The 20469-nt window shown below is 41.7% G+C and overlaps 1 protein-coding gene across 1 annotated transcript in view; it reads right to left on the bottom strand.

The window, feature by feature from the left end:
• Positions 1-1690: 1690 nt before the first annotated feature.
• Positions 1691-20469, bottom strand: part of PRKX (protein kinase cAMP-dependent X-linked catalytic subunit) — a 123199-nt gene continuing 104420 nt past the window's right edge. The window contains exons 5-10 of the mRNA XM_075263681.1: positions 18381-18500; positions 14636-14731; positions 9423-9480; positions 7657-7734; positions 5346-5475; positions 1691-4184 (exon numbers count right to left, since the gene is read on the bottom strand). Coding sequence (XP_075119782.1) covers positions 5350-5475; positions 7657-7734; positions 9423-9480; positions 14636-14731; positions 18381-18500 — 478 coding nt within the window. The 3' untranslated portion in view covers positions 1691-4184; positions 5346-5349. The remainder of the gene's footprint in view (positions 4185-5345; positions 5476-7656; positions 7735-9422; positions 9481-14635; positions 14732-18380; positions 18501-20469) is intronic.

The following is a 20469-nucleotide window of genomic DNA, read 5'->3' as shown; positions in this document are numbered from 1 at the left end:
TGGCATGTCCTGCAGTAAAAAAGTGCTGCTGGAAAAACCGCGGAGGCAACACATAACAGTTTTTTCCATAACATTTTTCACAGAAAGTGAAAGTGAAAACCTCTGCGGACTTTCTGCTTCCATTGTGCCTATAGGGAAACCACAGGCGATTCTGTAGGTGTAATTGACATACAGCGATGGTTTTAGAAATTGAAGAGTTTCTGCTGCGTGTATTTTTCAGCAAAGTGGGGATGGAATTCTCTAGAATTACATCCACTTTGTTGAGACTTTAAAGTGCCACTTTTTTTCTGTGGCGTTTACACCATGTAGGGCCCCGGCCTAAAAGTTTTTTTTTTAGAAGGGCAAAAATTTTATTTCATCTTACCAATCCCCCCGCAATGTTACCCAGTTCCCACTTCCACTGCAAACTGAGATATGAGATGTGAGTTATCAGGTAATTGTGGAAAGTGTAAATGTTCACTAACTTTTTGGAAAACAGTTCCATTAAAGAGAGGATGTGACTCTGGACCAATATGTAGTTGCACTTAAAATAATGCCATTTTCTGCCTATGATCTTGCTAAACTTGCTGCCACTATGTGTCTCTTTTCTAGTTATTTTGCTGTTCACTACCTGTTTCTAGGGAAGTTCCGTCCATAGATACATCCAAGCTTAAGATTGGGTTCTCCTTTTTCCCTGTTAATGGATGGGGGGAGACTGGCTCTCCTCTCACAGCCTGTACACCTCTGCAGACAGATTGCCCTGCCTGTACATCGGAGGCACAGAGAATTCTGCAGTCTCTACAGTGTAACAGGAATTTACTAGGTGCTTTTATATACTTGTGAGCAGCTGCTGCTTTTATTGCCTATGGGGTATTATTACGGCCCCTGCCTTCCTGATTGCTGTGTAGCACTATGTACACAGCTATGGAAGTCGCCATGATGTGGTTCCAATTCCATCCCTGTGCTAGAGGAGCTGTCAGGTTCTAGCTCTGTTCCCACAGACAAAACAATATGTGGGGCAACACGGTGGCTCAGTGGTTAGCACTGCAGCCTTGCTGAGCTGGAGTCCTGGGTTCGAATCCCACCAGGAACAACGTCTGGAAGGTATTTGTATGTTCTCCCCGTGTTTGCGTGGATTTCCTCCCATTCTTACTGATAGGAAAAAAAAAAGTACATTGTGATCCCTATATGGGGCTCACAATCTACAAAAAAAACAAACAAACAAAAAAAAACTATGTGTCGCCTTTGTAAAAAAGAACATATTTGTAAACTTTTAACAAAAATTTGTAGCACTTTGTGCTGTAAAAAGGAAGTGGTTAATGGAGGAAAGGCTGGGAGATGTTATTCTTTTTTTGGATTAGTGTTCATTTCACTCAATGAATGACAATTCTGCCCGACATGTCATGTTTAGATACAGTTACTAGACAACTGCATTGTTTCACTGTAGACAGAATTTCCTTTTGTTCACGTGATTTGTAGCGTTATCGCTTTCTACAACGCTGCCCCCTTGTGTTAAGCATTGACGACCCCAGGATACAATAAGAGATCGCTCCATTGATTTTTCGAACATGAGCTGTAATTAGAAACGTATAACAATATATATGAATATCGAGCAGACGTCTTGTAGACAGTAAGGATGGAAAGAGCCGGCACAGTGGGAACATTTCACTTCTTGTATTGATCATCATTTATACATTTTAATAATAAATAACGACAGAAAAAAAAATCAAAAGGCTGCAAAAGTGCATTGTGGTAAGGGAAAACATACTGTAAACCATTTGTAACACCATGCAACCAGCAAACCCAAGAGCAGATTCTGTTCATACACAGGTTGCACACGAATGTGGGAAATGTCACAAGTTTAACCAACTTTATTAAATCGATTGATACAAAGTAGCTACTAAACTTGACAATGCAAGTATCAGGATTGTAATCTCACTTTAACTGTCTTTAACTTGCATAAAAGTTAACTCAAAAGCACAGGGACGTATCCCGAGGATTTCCTCCTGTGCGATCAATTAAAAGTACCTTAATAAAACCAGAAAATTCCGTATTGCAATAGCAAACTGTAAAGTGCCCTGGACTGAGTCGAGTAAGCTGAAATATTTCACTTTAGAAGCGCTCGTGCAGGGTTAAAACAAAAAGAGTCTTTTCATTCCAAAGAAACGGCGCCGCCATCGTCTCTGGCTGTGTCTGGTATTGCAGCTCGAGCCCATTTAAGTGAATGTGGCCACGCTACAAGTCCGGGAACAGCCAACGGGGACGTCGACCCTTTTTGCGCATCCTGGACAAGCCCTTTTTAAAGTGTATCAGGCACGTGTATTTAGAAACTATATATATATATATATATACAGGCATAAAACAATGTATACTGTAGTAAAAGAAATAAAAAACTGCAATATCGCCAACCCTGACCGGATTCATGAAAACCAATATTTAAAAAATAAAACTCAAAACTGTAAAAGTAGAAACATTTACATCTTCGCACAAGGTCTGTGCTCATGGTCGCATTATATGCTTTTATATACAGATACTGTGTGCTTTCCAAAATGTAAAAAAAAAAAAGCCCCCGCACACTCCTATTTAGTACTATGGAAAGGTCAGGCTTTGTGCTTAATGGATGAACTGGGTAACATGACGTTATGGAAATAGAACGTACACATACATTTACTATTCTTCAGTCTATAAGATGCATATGGTGACATTGGGGCATAGGATAAAGATGCCCCCAAGACCAGTGGGCAGTGCTGGAGGACCGGTCTGTGTTCAGAGGACAATTTCTAGGACAGTACCAGGGTGCTGTGCCTCCAGCTCCCCCTGGTGTCAGTCCTCCACAGTCTCACAATGGATAGGGGATACACATAAAACATTACATGCTGAGGGCCTCTGCTCACATGATCACAGAATAAATAAGAGACCCTTTAATAGCCAGGAGATAACGTGTACTGTGACAGCTGCATAACAATGGTCCAATGGGCAGGAAGACCCATCACCCCATACTGGATTATGTATACCGGGCTGTGACATATGGCTTCACTTGAGGTATATGACACAGGTACTTTTTACAGAGCACCTATTATCTCTCCTGATACTTGTGGAGTGTCCTTTCTTGTTACCCCTCTGTTATTCCTCCTAGAAATGTAGGACGTGTTTGACAACTGGGTGTTATTATTCCCCTTACCATAGAGGCGTCCGATCCTGCCATCACTGACCGATGATTGTACAGCGTCAGAGGGTGTAAGAACAACCCCCACACTAAAAACACCCAGGTGTCAAGTTATTCCAGGAGGAACAGCAGAGGAACAGCACAATAGAGCTTTAGGGGAAAACGTTGCATTATGTATGGAGAAGAATTTACTAAAGTGATCGGTCATCTGAAACCGTGCCTTTATGTCACCAAATAATGCATCGTATAGGTTGGAAAATACAGTATCCATATACTATCACGACAATAACACACAATGTTAGTAACATCTCCCAGGTCTAGACAAGTACCTGTCCTACATGATGTGCGGTTGGCACTGAACTCTCCTAGAAGCTACGTCTAATAATCTGAATACATCATGTGCCAGGGAGAAGGCCCTGCAATGATTGTAACTAATGGTCCAAATGTTATTGCAAAATGTGCCTGCGCTCTATCCTTGTGCCTCTTCTACTGACATACTGTCGTTTTAACAAAACTGAAGGGGGCGCCAGAGAGCCAAGAATAGATTACACAAGTAGAAAACTGATGATTTGCATATTACACAAAACCGTCTATACCGGGGTCAATATACATTCCCTTTTAGCACCTACTTAGTACCAGGTAAGTCGTGTCAAATCTAATAAAGCTGTAATAGCAGAATTGTTGCAGCTGTGTTAATGTCACAAAGCAGTCCAAATATCCAAATGGCCGTGACCATTGTGCGTTGTTGTCCGGCAGATGCAGAGCTGATCTGGCGCTATGGTCGGCGGTCACGCCAATATCACTAGCGCGCACTCTAGTACTACAGGACTCCGGGCACTGGAATGTTCCTGTCTTAGCAGATCACCAAAATTGTGCAGTGCCCCCAAGCGGCAAGAAAGCGCCATGGCTTGTAGTTCTTTGATCATATAAGCATGTCTCACAGAGGTATCTTCTCCTAGTACGGAGGCTTCGCTCTTCACAGGTGCCCATGTATATCCATTCTAAACAGCGCGGCCCAACTGGTTATCTCATGGCGGTTCTTTTATTAAAAAAAAAAATAAAAATATGATTAAAACAACTCTTAAGATACCAGATACCTCTTCGCTACCTTGTGCATGGGCAGTACAGTGAAGTAGCAGCACAGTAAGGCCTACTTCACATCTGTGTTGGTAATCCATTCAGGAGAGTCCACATGGAGACCCCTGAACGGACTACCGAATGCATTGGCAAGCAGTGTGCAGTGATAGCACACGGACCCCATAAACTATATATTATAGTCTATGGGGTCCAGGTGCTTTCCGCACAGAACATGCGGATAGGAAAGTAGTTTACGATCTCGAATTTTCGGCAAACACATGGACCGTGTTTCACAGATGTGAACCTAGCCTTAAGGAGGACACATCTATGGTTGCTAATAGGGGCTTTGTCATGCATCACTAATAGTCCCTTTATACACAGTCCAGTCATATTAATGTGACCACCGCCTACTTTTGACGTCAACGTTAAAAAACCAATCACAGAACATACGTATCATCAGCCATCTGGGTGCACTCATCATTGTGGAAGGCACGATGGATCAGCACAAGTATGCATCTATCCTTGCAGACCATGTTCACCCTACATGTGAATTGTTTTTCCTCAGGATGATGGCATCTACCAGCAGGACAGTGCGACATGTCATAAAGCTCAGTGTACGTGTGTGGTTCGAGGAGCACCAGGATGAGTTTACTGTACACCCTTGGCCAGCAAATTCCCCGGACTTGAACCCAATCGAGAATCTGTGGGACCACTTCGATCGGGCTGTTCGTGCCATGGATGCTCAACCACATAACCTAGTGCAGCTGGCCACGGCACTGGAGTCGGCATGGCTCAACATCCCAGTGACATCATCACAACATCCCCTCTCTTCCTGCACATCTCGCAGTGGTCCGCTCTGCCAAAGGTGGTTATTCTGGATTTTGACAGGTGGTCACATTAATGTGACTGAACTGTGTATATAGCAGTTTTTGACATACATTTGAGAATCCGGAAACTCCAAATGAATTTACCGCCATTTACAATGAAGTTCGCAGCCCGGCAGCAAATACAGGCGAAACACATAAAAAAACAATTTTCCTGTACTTGCTCCTCCACAACTTCATCACAAGATGGCAATAACTCCCGATCACTTCTAGTACATCATACATTCTAGACATCTTACCGCTTCAGAAATTTTTAAACATTTCCAAGTCCTTTGGGGGTACAGGGGGCGCTTTGTTCCAGTCGTCCTCAGGATAGGCTTCAAAATTTGATGTGTCACCTTCATGGGATACTTTTGGCATTATAGGAGGCTAATGGGGAAAAAAATATAAAATATTCAGAAACAAAACTACACAAACTAGTCACTTCCAAAAGTACGCAAAGTGTTATCAATAGAGAGCCAAAATTTGGGTTAAGGGGCGTTCACACTACTGTAGGTGACCGTCAGCAGTGTCCGTAGCCATTGTATGTTACAAGATTTTAGCAACAGACAATCAGAAATCTTAAAATTTCCATTCATTTCAATGAGATTTTATCTTGTGTCTGTTTACACCAAAGTCCGTTTTTTCCAGCAGACAAAAAAAAATCCTACATGCAGGACTTTTCTGTCCATTAGAAAAAATGGACGGCAAGTGGCAATTATTTATTTTAACGTTGAAGTCTATGGACAACGAACAGTAACTGATAGTGGGTTGTGGCCAAAAAAGTCCATCCAAAATGAATGTTAAGACCCAGCCCAGAGTCAGAAAACAGATGACAAAGAAGTGACGTACTGGTGGACAGACCCTAAAAACTGACCGTTTTATCCACTGTTCATTTCATGTGCATGTTTCCTTAGGTTATGTTCACATGGAGTTTTATGCAGGGTGAAAAAGATCTGCTTCAGATATTAGGAAATTGTTTTTTGAAGAGGTTTTTTTTTTTTTTTTTAAATAAACATGCTGTGGCTTTTGCCGTGATATTTTTGCTCAAGCACAGTGTATGGACCTGGGAACGTCCCTTTAAAAAACGCTTACGGCTTTTTATGTGGTTTTTGCACACAAAAACAAAAAAACACCCGCATCAAATATCGTGTGTTTTTTTCTGCTTCCCGCTGATTTCAATGTGATTTTCAAGGTGGATTCCATCTCAAAATCAGCATGCAAAAAATACACTGGGTGAACATACGCTTTAGGACGCTTTGAAAAAGATCTGCTTCAGATATTAGGAAATTGTTTTTTGAAGAGGTTTTTTTTTTTTTTAAATAAACATGCTGTGGCTTTTGCCGTGATATTTTTGCTCAAGCACAGTGTATGGACCTGGGAACGTCCCTTTAAAAAACGCTTACGGTTTTTTATGTGGTTTTTGCACACAAAAACAAAAAAACACCCGCATCAAATATCGTGTTTTTTTTTCTGCTTCCCGCTGATTTCAATGTGATTTTCAAGGTGGATTCCATCTCAAAATCAGCATGCAAAAAATACACTGGGTGAACATACGCTTTAGGACGCTTTGACGCCTGTGCCCGCTCTCCACTTTCAGGTTTCCGTCTTCTGTCCGAGAAACTGGACAGGAGACGGAAACTGGCAGTCAGTTTTCAAACCCATTCACTTGAATGAGTTTGCAAAGTGTCCGCTCATGAGCGTCTTCTGCACTCTGCAGCGAAACCGTTGGACTTTGTGTCCGGTTAAAAAACAAAACTGTTTCGCCGCAGAGACCAGAAGACGCTCATGGGCGGACATTGAATGCCGGGTTTCCGTCTCCTGTCGGCAGAAGACGGAAACCCACAAAGCGGAGACCGGGCGCAGGTGTGAACCCGCCCTTACTGAGACTTTTGCTGATGTCATAGGTTCCTGCTTATGTTCCATTTTTTCTAGTTGAGGTCCATTTTAGCTCTTAGGTATAGTGTACTACACTGATGGAAGGTACCAGAAGCAGGATTATTATACAGCAATGCTGAGAGTAACTGAAAGCAGAAGGTTGGGAGATCTAGATCAGAAAAAACTGACTCCTATAAAACTATATTACACAATATATCACAATAAGGCTCTGCTTACAAGTATAGGATGCAGCACACTTATACTTCTTTTATTGTATTTCTTTCTATGGGTTATCTTCATTTATAACTTTATTCACACAGGGGGAATAAAAAAAGGTGTCAATGTATACTGGCTAGGTGAATGGGGTCTGACACATATGAGCATGGTGTGCAAATGTAATGTGAACAGGCCTTAACAGTACAGACTAGAGATGAGCGAACACTAGAGGCTTGAAAAAGCACTCAGAGAAGCGTGAAACAGCTGTTGCCTTTTCTGTCGCCATATATGCGCTGTCTTCCCTCTCAGATGGTTGTTTTTGCACTAATGTTTACCCTAATAAAGGATGCTTTTTAGAAGAAAATGGTCAATGGGTGAGTGCTCCTCCTATTTTTTCGTTTTTGCACTGTTTATTGTCGAATATTTTACTGTTCGCTCATCTATAGTACATACCACTTGACTGCATCATCTTTGTACCTTTAGTTTTCGCTGCGGCACAGTATCCCAGTCTATAGATCTAAACCACCGATGACGTTTGACATCTTCTGCTCCATTCTGTAAAAACAAGAGAAGCCATTACTACCCCAGCTGTATTACATTAGGCTGATCTGAATGCAATATGTATCTAATGATAGAAATGTTGTACCTATAAGCTGAAACTTATATGCCCCCTCCTCCCTAACCATTAGATTTAACCCTTATTTCATGAGAGTCAAGGCACATTTTTACTGAAATAGGTTTATCCTTCACTATAAAACCGAAATATAAAAAACAAATAACTTGATAGTCTTCAGTAGGTGATACTTTTTTAATGGCTAACTAATAATGATGACAGATTACAACGTTTCAGAACTCTAGCTACTTGAGAAAGGAGCCTAGCGTTCCGAAACATTGTAATCTGTCATCATTATTAGTTAGCCATTAAAAAGGTATCACCTACTGAAGACTATCAAGTTTTTTGTTTATTATAAAACTGAAATAAATTAATCCATTACAAACAAAATCCGTGTCTAAGGGCTTTCCCCAAGGCTGTATTATATATTTAGGTTCAAAATACTGCACCCATAAATATTTAGTGGCACAAATCACATTTTCAAAGAGAACCGTTCAACAAGTCCAGCTCTTTACATTGATTAATAGTTGCTGCTCCACTGAATCTGGCACACTTGGGATTTTTTCTCTAGCCCCACCATTCCTGAGCAATCAGTGCTGTTAGTTTTGGTGCCTGATATACTATTTACGCTCTGTACTGTCAGGAGGGCTGTGTCAGGCAGGAGCAGACAAGGAGTGTGATTCTGAGCTCTGACACTGGCTGCCTCTGATTGGAGCTCTAAATCACACCCCCTGCCTGACCCCACCCTTCTGACATTACAGAGCTCTAACAGCACATCAGGCACCAAAACTGACAGTGCCTGTTGCTCAGGAAGGGTGGGGGCTAGAGAGAAAATTCCAGCTGAATTGACATCAGTGGAGCAAAACCTATTAACAGATGCAAGAACTAGAATTTGTGGTGGTAGTGAAAGGTCCCCTTTATATAGCAATAGAATAACAGATGCAGATGGAGGACCATCCTTCTGCATTCACTGTGATGTAAAAAAAACTCAATGGAACTTTTCTTCTGTCATAACTCTACTTTTCTAGCAGAAAAAAAAAGTGAATGCAAGATTTTTTTCTTATACTACAAAAGCAAACAAACAAATGCTTCCATTAATTTTTTTTTATTTTTTACATTACCATGAATGGAAGCATATAATGGATACAGACAGTGTTGGCTCCATTGGCAATAGTCACTACTGTTATTCTCATCCTATGATGGATGAGAGCAATGGACTTTAACAACAGTAGTGTGAAAGTAACATTAGAGCCAAAATGTTGCAATGGGTATAGAAAAATATCCCACCTTATATATAGTCACTAGAGATGAGCGAACACTGTGCGGATCAGCCGATCCGAACAGCACGCTCCGATAGAAATGAATGGAAGCACCTGTGACGCTGACTTTGCCGGCGCCCGGCCGGCGTCACAGATGCTTCCATTCATTTCTATGGGAGCGTGCTGTTCGGATCGGCTGATCCGAACAGTGTTCGTTCATCTCTAATAGTCACATATCTATACACAGACAGTATACATATATACAGTGTCATGCCTTTGATTTGCATTACTTATTATAAAACTTCACATTTCCTTACAGGTTTTTATTACGCGAGGGCTGTCTGTATACACAACACATTTCTCTTACTGACCTTCATGTTTCCTAGACGTCTCGTACGGTCTACAACCAGCAATTTCTTGATCAGGTCTCTGAAAAACAACAACAACAAGAAAACCTTCAGTTCCATTTTCCAGCATGTGAATACGTTTCTTGTGTCGCCTCCTCATTTACCTCGGCTGTATTTCCTTGGTGATAGGAGATATACGGGCAGCAGCTGATCTCGCCAGCTGTCGGGTTATTTACCTAGGTTCTCTGCAAGACTCTTGTACAAGGTTTCCCACAGCTGCTTATTTTGTTCTAACCTCATATACTGTAGGCCATTGTTAGATTTCGGCCACAGGCCATGACTGAATGTTACATAGGGTAAAATTAATTAATATTAACCCTTGAAGCTATTAGGTCCATCTCCGTATACGTCTATTAGTGGGACTGAGGTTTCTTCGTTAGAATTTTAGGTATAATTTAGACTCCGTCGTCTCATTTGTTTTGCTTAGGAATAAAGACATTATGTAAATCGGGTCTAGGCATGTGACATCCCAACATTAGAAGCCAATAATTTGGATAGAAGGGTTTACAACTAGAAGAAGGAATTTGTTTATTATTTTTAGGGACCCGCAGAGATGTGCATTTTAATCCAGAGACAGTCTGTGCACATTTCGTCCTCTGGGGCTGTGTAGTAAATAGCCTATGAACAATCTGTTCTGCACAGGTGTTGAATAGTATTCGGTGCATTTTTCCAGGTGAATATTTATAGCAGCGCTCTATTTTAGTCTGCTAACATCTGTGGCACAGATTAGTCCAGGGTTACACTGCAAACGATCATTCATTTATATACATCGCGCCTGCAGTTATCTACGGTAGAGTGAAACCTCTTTGAGACGACCACCCAGAATTGCATGAACGAGTGGTCTTGTAGAGAGGTGGTCTTGTCAAAGGAGATGGCTAGTATGGAAAACCGAAAATCCATCACAGGAAATGTGGTCATGGTAAGGAAGAGAAGGTTCATGGTAACGCACAGAACTTCCTACGTAACCTTTTCTCGGCTGGCTATAGTCATCATTGCCAACTTCTACCCCCATGGGTCCTCTTTGGTAGCATTGTAAAACCCTGGTGCTCCCTTTATGTCAACTAGCCCAGATACATTGATCTCAGACTTGTTGGTTAGAAGAGGAGGCACAAATATGAGCCTTAAAATCCAGAAGTCCTAAACCTGTGAACTGTATTGGGGCTGGTACTGGTGACAGGGCCATAAAGCTGTAACTATTGATAGGTAGAATGGTATATAGGCGTATATGTCCATGCCTGTCAACTCCTCAAAATCTCTTTAGTTGGTTCCATAGAAAGGAAAAGATTTTCTAGTGGTCTCCTCTTTAAAGAGGACCTTTCACCTCCTGGGACACATGCGGTGTAATACACCGCTAGAAAGCCCACAGTGCGCTGAATTCAGCGCACTATCGGCTTTCCCGTTCTGTGCCCCCAGTTAAGAGCTATTGGAACTTCCTGACAGTAGCGTCTATTGCGCTGTACTGTGAGAGCGATGAGGAACGCCCCCTCCTCATCCATAGACAAGTACTGGGGGGGGTGGGGGCCTTCCTCACCACTCAGTGTCATGGCTGAGCGGTAAGGAACGCCTCCTCTCACAGTACAGCGCTATAGGCAGTCAGTCAGGAACGCCCTTTTGACAGTGAAGAGCTACGGTACCGGCACCGAAAGCTCTTCATCGGGGGCACAGAACGGGAAAGCCGATAGTAGTGAAAGGTCCTCTTTAAAGGAGGTGGGAATCTCCTCTATAGACGGCATTTCATGAATTACTTTGACATATGTTACTATCAGGCCGCCTACAGAACAATACTGCAGCAAAGCTTACAAGTTACCATTGTCTTCTTCATGCACAGCTGGTTTTGTTAAAATCTAAAAAAAAATGTATACCATAATTACATAATTACACTCCCGTCTCTGTGATACACTCCTATCCTGGATTTGGGAACCTCCACTCCATGGCTATTGTCACTGGTCACGGTCATACAGCTCTCTCCATTCACTCTTATGAGAGTGGCGAAGATCTCTCAGAAGTGAATAGCGAGAGATGACCGCGTGCAGCCACCGCTCCATTCACAACGACCACAGGAAGGGGTCCCTGAACCCCACTGCCAGAATAGGTTTCAATATATAGGTATATTCTGGTTACTGCAGCTCATAGATGCAGTAATCTGGCACAACCACTACACAGTGTATAGAGCTATTCACATCCAGCTCTGTATACTGCTGACTGCTTTCAGCTCCCGTTATCAGCTGACTGTTGAATTCCTACCGATTATTAACATCAAAAACCTGGACAATCCCTTTAAATATCATTTCTCTGCAGTTTTATCAATTTTAATATCACTTGTTTAAAATAAAATACAGCAATTCAGTAAATATTCAGAGTCTTCTATCCTGTATGCCTTTAAGGAATGAAATATTCATATAAGACAATCTAGAAGCTTCCTATTCCTACAGGTCACAGATGTATCGGATAAGTGTTCTCAGCATGCATGTATTGTATAGGTATATCTCTGTGATTGCTTTGGCCGCTTTATGAAAATGACGGTATAATGATACGTTGTTGTGCACACATGCCTATCACAAGACAAGTGCTGTATCTGCATGCAATATAACAAGTACAAGGCTCAGCTGACCCACAATGATGAGCGGATGAACCACATACACAATAAGGTACGGTACTGACCCGGGAACACACGACTTCATTCATTGCATGGTGCTATAATCTTTCGGATTCCTAAAAGGTTCCCATGAGACGTCATTTAAATCATTACAAGGAAAAAGACAAAACTCAAACCAGATATGTGGTGTAAATGCTGCTATTGATTTGCAGTCTTTAAGGTCTTGATCTATGATAATGTGCTGAACCTTTTTTTCCGGGTTCAGGAACTCTATTGGCAGGAGAATAAAGAAGGCTCCAATGTCATGTACTAAATGTAATGTTTACAGAAACCGTAAAGAACAAAAAAAAAGCCAATTCATGTAAATATTAGAGGAACGCTTGTGCAGAGCGAGCCAAACTAGAGAGCCAAAGCAAAGAAATGTCAAGAAACCCAATAGTCACATATATACATACTGTATATAGAGGGGCCCATATTTCAGTGGGATCCTATAAATATGCTATATCCTTATTTTAATGAGATTGTGTTTATAAAACTATAAAAGACTATTAATAAAAACTGACAAGTACAAATAAGAGTGTAAACCCCCACCCTGACCCCCAAAACTGCACCCTGCATACCCGGAAGCCACGTATCAGCACCTGTAACTTTATAAATGGCTATGCAGTGCCTTGCAAAAGTATTCATACCCCTTGAGAGGTTAAAGAGGACCTTTCACCTCCTGGGGCACATGCACTATCCGGCTTTCCCGTTCTGTGCCCCGGGAGCCTTCACACGGAGTTACGCTGCGCTCATTCTGATTGTAAAAACACGTTCAGAATGAGCGCATAAAAAGCAGCTCCCATTGACTTGAATGGGAGCCGGCATACGCGCGCAATACATTGAAAACAATGGGGGAAAAAGGATCCCATTGATTTCAATGGGGAGCGCACGTATGCCGGTAACAGGTTTTCTTCAAGGATTGTATTTATACTGAGACTAAATTACTCACAGCTGGACTCTATTAACTCATTAAGTGACAATTAATTGCACTTGGATATCAGAGTACAGGGGGCTGAATACTTTTGCACATCATACTTTTCAGATTATTTGATAAAAGGGAGCCTATCATTTGAAAAACTCATTTTCAACTAAAGTCACGTTGAAATAACCCTTAAAAAGCCTATTCTACTCCTATCTTTACTACTTTGATTCTCCCCGCTGTTTCTTCTGGTATGCTAATGAGGATCACAGAGCACCGGGGGCGTTCCCCCAAGGATCCAAGCACCTCCCTGCGTCATACATGTCCACCGCCCCTTTCATACTTGTGCTCTGTCCCCTCCTCCTCTTCTCTAGAACTTGTTCCTTTCACAGGTCTCTGACGCTGCACCTATCTAAAATCTTGAGCATGTGCAATCCGGTCTGCCACTCCGGGTTCAAGCAGAGCCGACTGCTCATACCCAAGCGGCCATTATGTGATGGTCTGCTACAAGGCCTCGCATATGTATGGCCGCGCAACTACTCCTAGTGAAACCGGGATGGCTTCACTTCTGGGTGTAGGGAGTTACTGAGAATGCTCAGTATGCTCAGCTTTCCAGAAAACTACATGAGTGTACTGCACCTGTGTGCAGACCACCACAAAATGGCCACTCGGGCATGTACAGTTGACTTTTCCCGAACCTAAAGTGGCAGAGTCAATTGCGCATGCGCAAGATTTTAGATAGGTACAGCGTGGCGTCAGAGGCCTGTGCAAGGCACAAACTCCGGAGAAGAGGAGGAGTGGACGGAGCACAAGCGTGAAAGGGGTAGTGGACATGTATGGCGCAGGGGGTGCTCTGAGCACTGGGGAAACACCCCTAGTGCTTCATGATCCTAATTAGCATACCAGAAGGAACCAAATTTTGAAGAAACGGCAGGAAGAATCAAAGTAAGGAGTAGAATAGCCTTTCTAAAGACCATTCCAAGGTGCCTTTAGTTGAAAGTGAGTTTTCAAAATTATAGACTCCCTTTAAAATTTTGAAGACCCTGTATCATTTTCCTTCCACTTCATAATCATCTTCTACTTTGTGTTGGTTATCACTTAAAATCTCAATAAAATACATTTAAATTTGTGGTTGTAAGGTGACAAAAGGGGTATGAATACTTTTGCAAGCCATTGTATATCCTCTCTTTCCCTTGTCAAACATATTCTAGCTTAAAAAGAAGATGTACAAGTGGGTACGGAAAGTTCTCAGACCCCTTTAAATTTTCCACTCTGTTTCCATTTGGTAAAAATCTAAAAAGTTCATGTTATTTCTCAGCAATGTACACTCAGCCCCCCATCTTGCCAGATAATCAGAAATGTAGAAATTTTTGCAAATTTATTAAAAAAAAAAAGAAGAAAAACTGAAATATCACATGGTCATAAGCAGCATTTCAACGAGCTGGATCTTTGTTAAAATATTTGGCATATTTTCCCCCAAATCTCTCACAAACATCTTGAATTTGTTAATACGCCCCAGAGAAACTTTCATAGACACAATAATCCCTCCACATCCACTGTATAACTATACATATATACTGTATTACTATAATACTGCATAATAGTGGAAACAAAACCTACTTCACATATAAATCTAAATGCCTTGGAAAATCGATTTTGCCAGCCAGAATTTTCTGATATATTCCAAAGGGATTGTCGTCAAAAAATGGAGGGAACCTATAAAAAACACAATAAAATAGTCACACATATAAAAAAGGACATGCAAACAAATATAGTATCCATAACTAATATATGTCATGACAGACAGACTCAATGTAGTTGTACCAGCTTTAGAAGGTATATCCTATTGATAGAATGGGATAATGTCCTGATCGGCGAAGGTCCAATTGTTCACTCCCACCAATGCCAAGAACAAGGGATCAGTTCCCCTGCCCTTATGGAGTATCAGACTGAGCATGCACCCCGCCCGCCACTTCATTAATTTTCCATGGAAACGGTGGAGACGGTCAATGGACAGCTGAACTGAACCCAGTTCTCGGGATTGGTTTGAGAGTTAGCAGTCAATCGTGAAATTATCCCTTTATCGTATCTATATAGGAAAAAATAGCAAATTTGTTTTCCAAGATGTAAATAGGAAAAACAGTGCCTCTGCTTGCTGCCCTCTAGGGGCAGCCCCCTTAAACATCATGTCTGACTTTTTCAACAAGCCTTAAATGCTATGATGGAGGTTTAGCCAAATCAGTATCCCATGATGTTTAAGGGGGCTGCCCCTGGAGGGCAGCAAGCAGAGGCACTGTTTTCCTATTTACATCTTGGAAAACAGATTTGCATATTTTTCACATAATCCCCCAGTGGAGTGAAAAAGGCTTTTGTAAGTCTCCATACGCCTGAGACTCCATACGCTCCTTAAGGAGAGCTAAGGAACCAGAACCGTATCTATATAATAACTTCTAGAGTTGGCGCAACACCTTTAAAGGGATTTCTGGGTACAGGATATTGATGGCCGTGGATAGACCACTAATATCAGAATAGTAGGGGGTCTGAATTTTGGCATCTCTTAAGGAAAGGTTTGAAACTGTTGCGACACTCGTGAGAACGCTGCTGCCTCTCTAGCTTATCCCGTTTGTTCGCACTATACAGCGGCAGTGCAAGGTACCGCGGCTTCAGCCTCTTCACATGACTGCGACTAACTTTTCGTACGTTGCCTCACTACTTAACAGGCGATGTGAAGGTAAATGGACCAATGTAAACCATAAAGAGGCTGCAGCATTTGGAGAAGTGAGGGTTAAGCTCACCTGACTGAAGGGACCGCGGGACCCAAGAGGGCACCAAATTGCTTCCTTGTTTTCCAAGCAAAGCTCCATACTTTTAGGGTTTGCCTGCCATTGAAGCTTACTGCAGTATTCACATTACTGCTAATAGAATATCTAAGAATTTACATATTCAATAAATGTCCAATTCTGCAGTTTACTTTGTAAGAAAAGAAAAACCAACAAAAAAAAATAAAAAATCAACCTGTGAATTCAATGTAGCGACTCAGAGGAGCTGACCCCGTACTATGCAGATACACACGTACTGACGTCAGGCACCCGCATGGGAATATATAGAAATATAGACGTGCTCTTTTTACATTTTACCTTTGCCCACAATCAAGACATCTGTTCGTAACATTGCAGCTTTCCAGTATTTGACATACATTATACGTCTATTGATTGAGGCCATGCCCCCTTACATGTAACACAGCTGTAACAGGAAGACATTAGTACCCCATCTGTATTACATTAGGCCGACCTGAATGCAATATGTATCTAATGATAGAATGTTGTCCCTATAAGCTGAACGTTACCTGCCCCCTCCTCCCTAACCATTAGATTTAACCCTTATTTCATAAGAATCAAGAAACTCATTCTGAAATAGGTTTATCCTTCACTATAAAACCTAAACAAACTAATCCAATGTAAACAAAATCTGTGTCTAAGGCCTTTTCTTCCAGGCTAGTACAGATTTGGGTCCAGAATACTGCACCTATAAACATCTACTGGCATAGACAAGATCTTAAAGAGGCCCTATCATTGGGAAAATTCATTTTTAACTAAGCACATACTTGCATAGCCTTTAGAAAGGCTATTTCACGCGTACCTTTTGTAGGTAGATTGCCTCAGTAGTTTTTGAATGAGCCCATTTTTATTCATATTCTAATTAGCCTCCAGTGTGCACCATAAGTCTCAGCGAGCACTCTTCTCTCTGCTGTGTGTACAGCACAGGCTGATGCTGCTGACTTATAAGTCTTCTCTGCTCTCACACACAGCAGACAGTGCTCGCTGAGACTTCTGATGCTTGTTGCTGGCTAATTAGCATGTGAATAAAAACAGGCTCATTCAAAAACTACTGAGGGGATTAACATACAAAATGTATGTGTGGAATAGCCTTTCTAAAGGCTATGAAAGTAGATGTTTAGTTAAAAATGACTTTTTCCAATGATAGAGCCCCTTTAAGGTGTCTTATTCATACAGAATTAATTGGAAAATAAAATGGAGTATTACCACATTACTAGATACCATATTATGACGTTATTCTCCCCAAGAAGCATGTCTGTACTGCGGCACCATTACAACTTGAATGAACTCTAGTATGGACCACCTGGGAGCACGGGCGGCATCTCAGACTACCCAAAGTACATTATGCAGAAAGTAGTATGAGAAGCTGGCAAATATTTTACACAAATCAAGACAGGACTGGGAGGAGGAGGGTTTGGTTATTTTTATTAATAGTTGCACATTCATTGTAAAGTTTACATTGTGGGGCAGAGGGTCCCTTCTAATGACCAGTACTATAGATACTTATTCTGAATATGGAAGTTGTAAATTGTCTACATTAAAGGGTTTTCCCACTTCAGGGTTTCTCCTGTCTCCTCTCCCCTCCACTTCCTAGTTTTCAGGTCAGGCTGGCAGTTACTCTGTGTCAAGTTATCTCAGACCAAGACGCTAATTCGGCACTGCTATAGCTGTTTTCAGGGCTCATGAGATGAGAGCAAGGGAACAGGGTCTTAGTCGTCAGCCGACCAGCTATAAACAATGAGGACACATATTCAATTGTAGGAACAAGATTTGAATAACAATGTATTAGGTAAAACACTTCAGAAAGCTTAAAGGAATTGTGCTGTTAAGGACACTTCTGATTGCTGGGGGTCTTGTGCACCCGGGTCCCCCCAGTGATCAGAGCAAAGGGAACCAAAAGACCCCTAAAGACAACTTGTGAATGTAGTGCCAGTTTGTTTGCATCACCGACACCGGATTTATTCCTATTGGACTGCCGGGACTCTAATCTCTGTCAGTGCTCACAGACCCATAGCAGCAAGTAGAGTGCCGGTCATACAGGTGCACCGGCGTTCCATTCACCAGTAGACTTCCATTCCCCCATTCTTCTGATTACTAGGGGACTCCGTGGTCAGATACTTGTCTCCAATCCCATAAAAGGGATAAATATCCTTAATGGCACATCCCCTTTAAGATACAAGTCTGACTAGAATTACATAGAATACAAAGACATTTCTTTAATTCCTCATTGAATAATTGTCAATAACCCATCACTAAATCTCCATTGCAGATCTGTTTGGGGAAACCAAATGTACATACAACCAGAAAGGGTTACTGAGCAGAGCTGACATAACTATTTTCCAGGAGGGTCTGTCAGTTTCTCCCTTATTTTAGGCTTTCTTCCTTGAGGTTCCCTACCTACTGAGGGTTTAACCATCTGACACCCATACTCCTACAGTTCCATGGATACCAGCTCAAAGGAATGGTACAATACATCTTCTAGTCATAACATTATCACCATAAGGCAACGTATAGAAAACTTTTCTTACCCAGACAACATTTCAAATATTAGAATGCCGAGTGCCCACCAGTCCACCGCTCTGCCGTGACCTTTACTCTGAATGACTTCCGGTGCCAGGTATTCCGGTGTGCCACACAGTGTCCATGTCCTACATGGGAGACATCAGAAGAACGCAGTCTTAGGTATTGTTATCTCTCAAGTTATAAATAAATCAACAAGATGATGAAATATTACACCGAGATAGCTGAGGTCAAGTGATCAATTGACACCCAAAATTTTGGAAAACTATAGAAAGTGGGAGTCCAATTGCTAGGTCAATGTAGCAGCAGTGCTAGGAAGAATTGTGTCACTTCATCTTGCCAACAGGTGACAAAGTGACAAAACATTTTCCACACATCACCGTCACTTTGGTCACAGAAGTTGGACTCCCTCAGAAACTCGTGGCATATCTAAAGGATACGCCATGAAGGTGTGTAATGAGGCCATTTCACCAGGTCATAAAGTGATGGTATATTGGTACAAGCCATTGTCTTAACCTTATAATGGGGCCAAGAACACTGGAACCCTGACCAATCCTAAGACCTAGGCCCTCGCGCAGCGGCTCCATTACCCGGTAATGGAGGAAGAGTGAACACAATACAGCGATTTCTCAAGTTATGGCATATCCTACTGGTATAACATTAGAAGTACCCTCTTAGTTATGTAATATGTTGCGTGGCATCTTAATGTTTCCCTTGGCCAAGAGCATGTATCTGAGCCCGCATTGTGTAATCCCCCATGGAGTAGAATATAACATACAAGGTTACATGACACAATACAATTCTAATAAAAGGAACACACAGACATTCCTGCTATTGTATCCTGAAAATAAACATATTGTAAATCGACCATTAATCGCACTTTTATTATTCACAAGTGTGAACAGCGCCTCAAACATCAAGGACACATACAATGCTTACAAATAATACAGCAGAACAATACGCCTAGGTTGTAAAACAGACAATATAGAGCACAGATTCAGATTTATAGTTTCACATATTTGCAGATGTTTGTTTATAGACATAAGACAAATCTCTAGTCTTTCTAGGTTTAGCAAAAAGGTGTTTTAAAGGGAGTCTACTACCACAGAAGTTCCTTATCGCCCAGCAATGACACTAAGCATTATGGCCGCCCTTCTGACGGTGAAGAGATATCAGGGACAAAACTAACGGCACCAATATCTCCAGCACCTGGGCGAGCACTGTCAGCTTCTCCAGCGATATATAAAACCACCAGTGCAGGACAATACAGTCAAAATGTTGCAAAGTAAGTGTAATAGAAAGTGACATTTCATAGGAAAGTAGTTTAAAGGAATTGCACAGATGACCTACCCTAAGGATAAGAGATCTATGAGGGGGTTCAACACCCAGGACCCTGGCTGACCAGCTGTGTGAATGAACAGTGGCCATTGTACGAGTGCTGTGACCCCTGCATGCTGTCTGTTTCATATCAGCCATGCAAGTACAGCTTTGTACCATAGAAGTGAAGGGGTCACAGCAGTCACACAAGTACCAAAGCGCCTTCATACAGCTGATCCCCCAAGCTTCTTGGGGGTCTTGTACCTCCACCGATGTGAAATTGGAGACCTATCCTGAGACTAGACCATCGGAAAATAAAGCCAAAAAAAACCCCAAAAGCTGTGCTGCATTTATCATCATGCAACGTTTGATAACTGCGTAAATCGCCGCAATTCAAAAACAGGTATTTCTGTAGGAACATGTTTTATCCTTAGAAACCAGCAGTCCTACGTTATACGGAAAAACTATCTTTCGAGAAAAAAAAACAAACATTAAAATGTTTTACACGTCCAAACTTCAGAACTCAATATAGAATAGAAATGTCGTTTTCTTCCAACATTTTTCCAACTTTCATCTACTGTAGTATAGACTTTACACCACTAGGTGGCGGTAGAAGACAATATTGAAATGCGGTTTACTTGAACAGGTGTATTACAAATGACTGGTAAGTATGTATCCGGTTACTTTCCGTTCCCCAAAACAGACACGCTGTAATTTTAGGCAATTACTTAAAAATCCAAAGCACATTATCGATGACTTTTTAACTGTCGCTTTTCAATG

This window comes from Leptodactylus fuscus, chromosome 2 (genome assembly GCF_031893055.1).
Source record: "Leptodactylus fuscus isolate aLepFus1 chromosome 2, aLepFus1.hap2, whole genome shotgun sequence".
Classification (NCBI taxonomy): Eukaryota; Metazoa; Chordata; class Amphibia; order Anura; family Leptodactylidae; genus Leptodactylus; species Leptodactylus fuscus.
This window is presented reverse-complemented; position numbering and strand designations above follow the sequence as displayed.